This window comes from Prunus mume, linkage group LG3 (genome assembly GCF_029339155.1).
Source record: "Prunus mume cultivar Tortuosa linkage group LG3, ASM2933915v1, whole genome shotgun sequence".
In the NCBI taxonomy this organism is placed as follows: Eukaryota; Viridiplantae; Streptophyta; class Magnoliopsida; order Rosales; family Rosaceae; genus Prunus; species Prunus mume.
The window spans coordinates 27,644,009-27,653,574 of NC_142700.1; the positions used below are offsets into that span (position 1 = coordinate 27,644,009).

At 36.1% G+C, this 9,566-nt stretch overlaps 2 protein-coding genes across 2 annotated transcripts; one reads left to right on the plus strand and one right to left on the minus strand.

Moving 5' to 3' along the window:
- Window positions 1–3,327: 3,327 nt before the first annotated feature.
- LOC103327118 (U-box domain-containing protein 26-like) lies at window positions 3,328–5,007 on the plus strand. The gene has a single exon (XM_008229407.3). It carries the CDS (start codon window positions 3,472–3,474, stop codon window positions 4,831–4,833), a length of 1,362 nt encoding a protein of 453 aa, XP_008227629.2. The 5' UTR covers window positions 3,328–3,471; the 3' UTR covers window positions 4,834–5,007.
- Window positions 5,008–6,759: 1,752 nt separating this feature from the next.
- LOC103327117 (uncharacterized) lies at window positions 6,760–9,095 on the minus strand. Its single transcript, XM_008229406.3, has 3 exons — window positions 8,688–9,095; window positions 7,160–7,298; window positions 6,760–7,070 (listed from the first exon to the last, which is right to left on the minus strand). Exons 1-3 carry the CDS (start codon window positions 9,072–9,074, stop codon window positions 6,886–6,888), a joined length of 711 nt encoding a protein of 236 aa, XP_008227628.2. The 5' UTR covers window positions 9,075–9,095; the 3' UTR covers window positions 6,760–6,885.
- Between the last annotated feature and the right edge of the window lie 471 nt (window positions 9,096–9,566).

The following is a 9,566-nucleotide window of genomic DNA, read 5'->3' on the forward strand; positions in this document are numbered from 1 at the left end:
ATATTTATATTTGAATGTTCTACTGGCAGACAAGATAGGGTTCAAATTCCAAATCGTTCTAATGTCTCTTTCTAGTTTGGCTCTGTTCTCAAACTTCTTCTATCTAATACCTCACCTATTTGCCTTGGGGAACAATTAATTTTGTTTTGTTGCCTGTTCTGCTCATTTGAAAATGACCAAAATAGGTTGCTCGTCTTTTCTCTCACATTTAGCAAATGGGCCACCCGCATTGTTTAATTGTTTATAGGCAATGTTAATTGCCCCTCTGTTAAGCATGCAAGCTGATACAATCCCACCTGCACTGCAATGCCTAAAAACTCCACTATCAATCAAATCAAACTTTAACTAGTCATTTTTTGTGTCTACTATAGTCTTAAAGCACGCCTAATCTCCCGAGTCAGTTATGGTTTTTTTTTTTTTAATTTATTGTAAGGGCTTTGTAGTTTAAGTGGTTAAGAATATACACTTGTTCACTCGAGGTCCTAGGTTCGATAACCCCCTCTCCCAATATCGCTTATGTAAAAGAAAATCTTTGGTTTTTCATTATAAGGGTTTTGTACCTCAAGTGATTAAGAGCATTTATTTATCGACTCAAGGTCTTATGTTCGTTTTCCCCCTCTCCTAATATCACTTATATATAAAATAAAATAAAATCTTTTATTTTCCATTTCAAGTGATAACAAAATTAAAAGAAACTAATGTCTTTCAATGGCTTTCATCATACTCTATTAATTGTCCTTTCTCCTAAATATCTTCTCACTCATGACTTATGGAATTGATCATCAATGCTACAATGGTTATGAATGAATGGACGAAAGGTGTTCAAATTTGGCACTTCTTCCAACATTGAAAACAAAAATACTCCTAAAGCACTTTTGTTAATATCGGTACAGCCGATGCATCACAAAATTACTTTTGAGTAAAATTATTATAAACTTTCATTGGTTCCTGTATAGAGTGAAAAGGGAAAAATGTTGAGGTATATGGGTTGGAAAAATATTAATTCATAAAAGTAAAATTTTTCAAAACTAAACTTGGTATCCATTATTCTACTTTCCTTGAATTGTGCTAGGTAGATCACCGTTGGATCATGACAAAGGGGAAGGGGCCCTACCAGCTGCAATAAATTGACTAATAAGAAGTAGAATTTGGTCTGAAAATTTGGTCTGAAAGTTTGGCCAGTCAAAGCATAGAGCAACTCTCCACAAAAACAAATGGATTCCATTTCGCATTCTTGTATAAGGAATCGAGTCATAAGAATCATTTGAATTGAATGCATGAGTCATAAGAATAATTTGAATTGAATACATGCACATGCTTAATTTAAGCTAACTTAAACATCAGATATCCTTCAGTTTCTATCACACCAGTGCTAAGGTCCTCACAAATTCTTTTTCTTGTCTTCTATATCAGTATTACCTTACCGAAAAGCGGATATGTAGTTGAAAAGTTTCTTCACTTTGAACAATAGTTGAAAAAAATTCTTCCCTTTGAAGATGGAGAAATTGTGTGGGAGAGATTACGTAAAATTTGAATAGTTTTTTTAGGTTGTTTGTTGCTAAGTAGTCGATATCTAGGTGTGGGATGCAAAGAAATTGTTAATGATGATGACCAATAAAAACCTACCAATGCCCAGAAAATAATAAATTAATTTAAAAGGTTTGGTTCAATTTAGGCGGTTTTCAAATAAGTTAAATAAGCCTAAACCAAACTAATTGCAATTTGGTTCAATTTGGTCCAGATTATAATTTTATACTATAAGAACCGAACCAAAGCACTCAAATTGATTTTATTTGTTTAACTGGTCCGAGTAAATTTTTTTCTCACCTCTAAATCCATATTCATAATAATATATGATGATGTCAATATACGTAATGGTGGCATATTTAATTAAATTCTAGAATTTCACTTATAAATACTAGTCTTTCTGCACGCGCTTCCGCGCTTGAGATGACTTTTTTTTTTTAAATTTAAATTTATTTTAGAATTAAAAAAGATAATGGGTAGTTGTGTTCTATAAAAATAGGATTCATTATCTAATTTTTCTTTTAATTTTATAATTTTTTAAATATGAAAAAGTGTGAATTTATTATATTATCCTCATTTAATTAATAATTTTAATTATTAATGTTTGGATTAGCTAAGAGCATTTTCTGGTATTTTGAATGTTTCACCATTCTCTGCCTTTTGCTTTATATATATAGATTATAGTTTTATTTTTCTTATACTTAAGTTATTCTTGAATCTTCAAATATCATGAAGGACAATTCACTTGATATAATTTTTTTTCCTGATCGAAAAAAGGAAATTTCATTAGCTGGAAACATTGTTATAATAAGGTCATCAACAATACAATTCATTAGCCACACAAGGCCTTCTTCTAACCAATAATAAGGACCTTGTTCGTGTAAAGCAAAACGGGCAAGTATGAAATCTTAATCTTGCAACTCCCAAAGATAATTACCCCATACCTATAACGGACCTCCTAGTAGATAAGGCGGCCAAGCATGAAATCTTGTCATTCATGGATGTACACTCTGATTGTAACCAAATTTTCATAGCCAAGAAGGATGTCCACAAGACGGCTTTCATATGTCTGGGTAATCATCGAGTGTATCCCTTTAATTTTGGTAATTATCAATTTAATAACGATTTTCTTGATATTGGCCACCGAATGGCCCGGATATTAAATTAACATCAAAGCCCGAGCCAGGATTTGGCCCAATAAGAGCTTAAAATTAGTTATGTGAAAATCAAGCCCAAACATGAATATAGTGATTTGTCTAATCCTAGACGTGAAACGTAGGTATTGCCTTTTCCTTTCTAACTCATACATAATTCTTTCTCCAAAATAATAAAAAACTCATGCATAATTCTTATCGTCTTTTTAACCTTTGACTAAATTACAAAAGGTTAGAAAACCAAGTGATAAAGCAGAGCTTGTTCTGTTCATGAACAAGAGTTTTGTTGATGTGATTTCTTTATAATTGCCATTCTCTCTCTCTCTCTCTCTCTCTCTCTCTCTCTCTCTCTCTAACTTTCTCACACGGTCACACGCACCCATGATTAGTTTCTCTCAAGGTCGTATTGGTGGGATTCAAAGTTCAACGAAATTAAATATTCAAACGGTGGGTCAGTTTGACTGAATGAATAAATGAGGAGAGACGTGGGGGGACCAATTGCCCCCAATTATTCTTCTATATTGTTAGTTGAAATCTCACTCTTTTTCTTTTTTCTTCACTGGGCTGGATAGGATAAAGATACAGGGTGGCCTGTATCATGTTAATGTTGGCTTGGCCCCCTCTTCTGTTTGTTTGCGGTTGTTCTCTTCTCATGCCTCCCACTGATTGATTGCACTCAAATTTCCTACTTCTCTCCTCCTCTTTCTTTCTCATTCTCAGTCTCATTCTCATGTGTTACTTTGTGAACTCCAAGCTCACAAAGTACTCTCTCCTCTGAGGCTCTTCTTGTATGCATCTGCACATTCTCTCTCTTTCTCCTCATGTCTGCACTTCTAATATCTCACATCTCATCAGACATTCTGCATTTTTTAATTTTGCGTCACTTGGGTTTTGCTTTCATATGAGAAAAGTTGATGAGATGACCATTCCCCACTTGTTCAGATGCCCAATTAGCCTGGACTTGTTCAAAGATCCAGTCACTCTATGCACAGGTCAAACTTACGACAGGCCAAGCATAGAAAAATGGCTGGCTGCAGGCAATCTCACATGTCCAGTCACAATGCAGAAACTTGATGATCCAGCCCTTGTGCCTAATCACACTCTTCGCCATTTCATCAATCAGTGGCTGCAAATGGGCAACCAATTTGATCCTGATTACTTGGAAACAATTAGTTCTTTAGCTTCACTCAAACACACCCTTGAATCCCATGAGGTTACCTTAAAAAGCAAGGTTCAAGCACTCGAAAAGATTCGAGCTTTGTCCCAATCAGAATCACCCTACACAAGTCATTTGTTCCTGCAGTTGGGATTCTTGCCTCTACTTCTAGAACTTGTGTTTGGAGGAGAAGAAGCCAAACACAAACAGAAACTGAAACAGGAACTCCCTCAAGAGTGCTACTATATAAAGTTTGTGGAGGATGCACTTTCTTGCACTCTAATTCTGCTACCTCACGGCAAATTGGAGTCTCTGAATATGCTCGGAGAAGAGAGCAAATTAGCATCCTTCCAAGCTTTATTTGCTCACGGCACTGCCTTGATCAGGATGAGTTTGTGCCGTCTCATAGAGGTAACATCAACATCCCCGGAGACAAAAGAACTCTGTTATATGTTTGGAAAGAACCATCAGCTCTTGCATCGGATATCAGTTCAGTTGCTTCAACAGAATTCAAATTCAGAGGCTGCAGATGCTGGAATCAAAGCCATATCAGCATTATCTTCCTTGGAAGAAAACAGAGAGATTCTGGTCAGACAGGGCGTGGTAAACGGACTCATAACATATATTAATTCAAGCACAGAAAGACGCGAAAGAAGCTTGGCACCATTGGCAATGGCCACACTTGAGAAGCTTCTAGGATTACAGAGTGCAAAAGAGGCAGTGATTAATTATAACAATAACAATAATAATAATAATAATTTGAATGGCGTTCATGCTCTTGTAAAGATGGTTTTCAGGGTTTCGGATGATCACCAAGGCAGTGAGAGTGCCGTTGGGTGTCTAATAATTCTATGCAATGACTCTTTATTGGCGCGAGAAGAAGCCATCAGTGGTGGAGTGTTGACTCAGTTGCTGTTGCTGCTGCAGAGCCAGTGCAGCGGCCGGACCAAAACAAAGGCAAGAATGCTGCTCAAGCTCCTCAGAAGAACCAACTAGTCGTCTCAGTCATCAAAAGCTTCTGTGTAGGCTTAGTTTCTAAAGTTTTTGAGTAATTAATTAATGTCTATACAAGTCCTATCTGGTTTCTAAGGGCTTCTGTGTATATTTGGTCTCCATGTGGAGACAGACATCAAACTATCAGTATGCCTGTAGTTCATGACTCATTGAAAATCCAGGCCAACAAATAATTGCTAAACAAGATAACTTTACAAACTTTGCTCATGTGACCAACTAATGCACTAACCAAAGACACAGGATCTAAGAAAACAGAATTACATCCGCTCAATTTTTTTCGAGTTCTTATCTGTGAATTACACCATGCTACTACGAATTATACTATCATATATATAAACATATCTGACTTAGAAGAGAATTAAAAAAAAGAAAAAAAAGAAACACAAGGTTTGCCAATCGAATCGCACTTTATATCAAACGCCGGCATTTTTTTCTGTCACAAATTTGTTAGTGTTCTATAAACTAAAACCTATTAGAAACGTTGTTCCAGTGGTTCCAAATATGAGAGTTGATCAAACCATAGTTGGGGCCCATCCAGGACCACCTCGTGGTTCAAACAAAAAAAAATATGAGAGTTGATCCCGTCATTGAGTTTTACATAAGAAACCCTTTTGGGTTACCCATCTCAAGCATGCCAAACTAAATAAAAAAGAGTAGTTGCCAAACAACCATGCGATGTTTTCCTTACAATGAATGCGGACATGAAGAAAATAAATAATCCATAAAATTAATAAAATAAAATAAAAAGATTATATAGGTAAAACGTGATTTCAAAAGCCATGGTCAAACACTCAAAGGTGATAAAAGTCCACATTTTCGATGAGGAAGGGCACCGAAGTTATGATGGTGCACCTTTTGGCTCAAAAGCAAGGCGAAAGGTGATAGCATTTGCTCCTCCATAAACAAAAGCAATGCTACATTACCAAACAGCATTCCATACTTCAAACGTGGAGCGCCTCCAGTTTGTGCATTTCTGACTTTGACACTCAGTGAAGTCGATAACAACGTTACATTGAAAGAAGATGGAATGATGGCCACATGCATGTCTTGAGTGTAGAACTTCTCAACATTTCAAGTGCCCGACTTTACGGGAAAGTGTCTCCATGTTCTCAATTGGAGAAATTATGAAATTTAGGTCTGTAAATTGGGGTTTTAGGGTTCTTAGTGAATTTGAAATGTCATTTTGTGCACGTTCTCACAATGTCACCGCACTATTAAATGTCGAAAATGCCATGCACAAGATATGCAAGTACTGCCTTATCCAATTTCCATTTAATTTTAACGACATCAGTGATTGTGATCAAAATTGCAAAAGCAAGCAAACTACAAGACTACATACTAGAGTCGGAAAACTGCTAAAACTACACTGACCAAAAGTGCAATTTGGCCTAAAAGAAATGTTAAAATACAGTCTCAAACAACTTCATATGATGAGTTTATACATGAACTGTACACCATCAGAACGATGATTCTTCATATCATTAGGCAGGCTTTACCTTGTTTTTTTTTCCCTTTCAATTTTTGCTATGGCAGCTTTTACGCTTATGCATATGATTCAGACTGGAAAGACTGAGACTCCAAAGGAAATGAAATGTCAGGTATCTTCAATAGTAAATCCATGAATGAGTTTACCTACAGGAACTTTTAACTTTTTCACGTTTTCTTGTTAGCTTGACGAAGGCACATCTTTCACAATTGCGTTACAAATCTTTGCACTCTCTACACTAACAAAGGTGTATAGCAATAATTACTGGTACATAATGAAGCGTTAAGATTATGATAAAATGGAAAAGAAATGAGAATACTAATAAAAAGGAATAAGTTGTCTTTAATCGCTGAGATAGCCATGATATTAGAACAGAAAGGTAGCCAAACAAAAAGGAGAAGCATGATATAAGACAGCTGTAATTACAATGAAAACATATCTTAGTGTAAATATTGACAATTTGCAAGTTACCAAAAGATTTCCAACATGACCATGACTGTTTGGTTCATAATAGAATTACATCAAACATAATTCTACTATACCAGTCTCTAGGAAAGTGTGATGAAGTGATACAATGAACTAACCAAACTTGGAGGCCAATGTTTTGTTTTTTTTACATATGAGAGATCCGTGTAGTGAGGATCAAGAAGAGTTGCAATTGTGAACTGGTTTTCTGCGAGAAGTGGGGCATGTTTGTCCGCATACAAGGCTGCTGCTAGAGCTGCATGCACTTCTGCAGTAAACCCAAACAAAACTGATTTCACTAAGAATTGATGAGAATTTCCTTTGCTTAGCTCAGGAATGCAATATTTACTGAAGTACCTGGATATCCCTTCAAAGATATAGAAACATCCTCCATTTCTGCAATTGCTTCTTCTCTGTTGCCCACCTCGTACAAAATCAATGATCTGCCTACTCTTGCATAGTCTGAAAATGCAAAGTCATTGTATTTCTCAATCACCTGAAAAGATATACAGGCGACGTCAATGATATAAAGCCTAAGCTTTTTGGGGCAAGTCAAGCAGAAACTACAAATGTGATGCAGGAAATAAGAAATAATTCAGGTCTACCGGTATTATGGTTGACCCAAAGAACCACATCATCCTACACCTGGCTTGATCAACAATTTGCAGCTAGTATGCTTCTGGGCTTTCATTAATCAATGTTTCTTGATTAAACTCAGCTTATATGCGTCTCTTAACCATTGCTGGTTCTGCCCACTAACCACTAGGTGCAAAATGGTTCCTTACTGAAAGGTCTCATAGAGAACTTAAACAATGCGGCGAAAAAGAAAACCACACAGCATAATTTGGACTTTATAGAGATAAAAAAACCAAATGTCTTCCTATTGCACACTTATGTCACACCACGTGACTATACAACCATCATGATGAATGAATTCTATAACATGAGTTGGTTTCCGTTTAGTTCAATTTGGGAGGGGAAGAAAAAGGGGGATTGAAATAATTGGACAGGCAGAGAGTAGAAGGTGGCATTATCTAAATACTGAAACATGACATATGCACATATCAAGACGTCAAGACAATCCATAAAGATTACAAAATAGAAGACCAGAATACGAAATAGGAAATAAAAACGGGTGAACTACATTTAAGCCATGCCTTGTGCTTGTCTAAGTTGGATCTTCTATTTATTTATTTCTTTGTTTCTTCCAAGTAGGTCCGGCTTTGCCAAGCACGTGACATGGAGCCAAAGGAAATATCAGTTCAAAATCTGAAAACTACTTTGATAAAAACGTGATGGCAGGTCGTCCTGTATCCTATCTAGCTCAGACCAAAGGGAAATATGGCCATCCACACACCTCCACGGACATATATGAACTAATTGGATTAAGCTTTATTTGATTCTTAAATAGAATATGAACTAAGAAATCATTGTCCTATTATTGACCCCAAAAACTGCACAGAAATCACAAGAATAACACGTCTTACGTACAAATATTTGAGAAGGCACATACGGCTTGACACTTGACCTGCATCTTCCTAGCCTAACGTTAAGTGGGTCACATGACAATCTGACATTGAAACCATTGGCTTCATTCGATGGACACTGTTCCTTTATCATTGACAGTCATTTGATTTTTATATGATTGATAAAATTCTAACTATAGAATCAGGTAAATGGTACCAATGGCAGCTGCTTTAAGCTAAATAATAATTGCCATTTTTAACTTCCAACAGAGAGCTTAAAAATAGCTACCCAATTATTAGTCAATGCCCATGTTTCCAAAGAAACTAAATATTAGCCAAAGCCCATGTTTCGAAAGAACCCAAATTAAGCATACAAAGAATTCCGAAACCAGAACTGAGGCAAAATCTAAAGTGAGTACCTGAGTAAAACAGATAAGAGCTTGGTTAAAATCACCGAGAGCCTGCAATTCCCTCCCTTTCTCCAACAACTCCAAGGCATCAGATATTCTCCTAGAAATCGCATCACTTGCGTCTCTCTCTGCAGCGCTTATCGGGTCGAAGTTTGACAGAGCAGAAGAAGAACCGGAAGGGGTTGAATTTACATCAATACTGTTGCTGCTGATGTCACCACAACTGCCTTTACTTGGAAGCAGAAAAGTAGCTAGAGGGAGCGTGAAGAGGACCAATCGCCTGCTCAGTAATGGGGTTTTGGAAAAGGGGTTTAGGGATTTTAGGTTTGGAGGTTGAGCTAATGAAGAAGAACAGGTCATGAGAAGATGGGGAATAGGTGCTTTACATGCGCCCATAATGTGGTTGAGTTTGGTGCCAACGCTTTTGCAAGCTTATATCTAAGGGTGATTTTATTCCCACCCATCAATCCTATTTTTTAACCCAACTATAAGTTTACATACTGAATAATCTATTTTACCCTTATACTTAATTATCATAAAAGATAAATATATTGTAAAAGTAAATAGAAAAAGTATATGAGAGGTAAGAGTAGTTCTCAATAGCTCAATGCTCAAGTGTCATATTCATCTTTAGTGCCTACTATTTATAGGCACATGGCTATTCTTGAGATTTTGAGGGTCTTGTGCGAAACTTAAATTGCGACATCACATAATCTAATATTAAAATACTATTAAAATTTGTCATAACTTAATGTCATAAACAATTTTTTTTATAACTAAAAGTCACCATCAATAAATATGTAATGACAATCAGAAATCAAATTCATAAAAATTTAAATGTTTCCAGTTGATGAAGTTAAATGTTTGGTACAAAAATAAGCTCCTTGT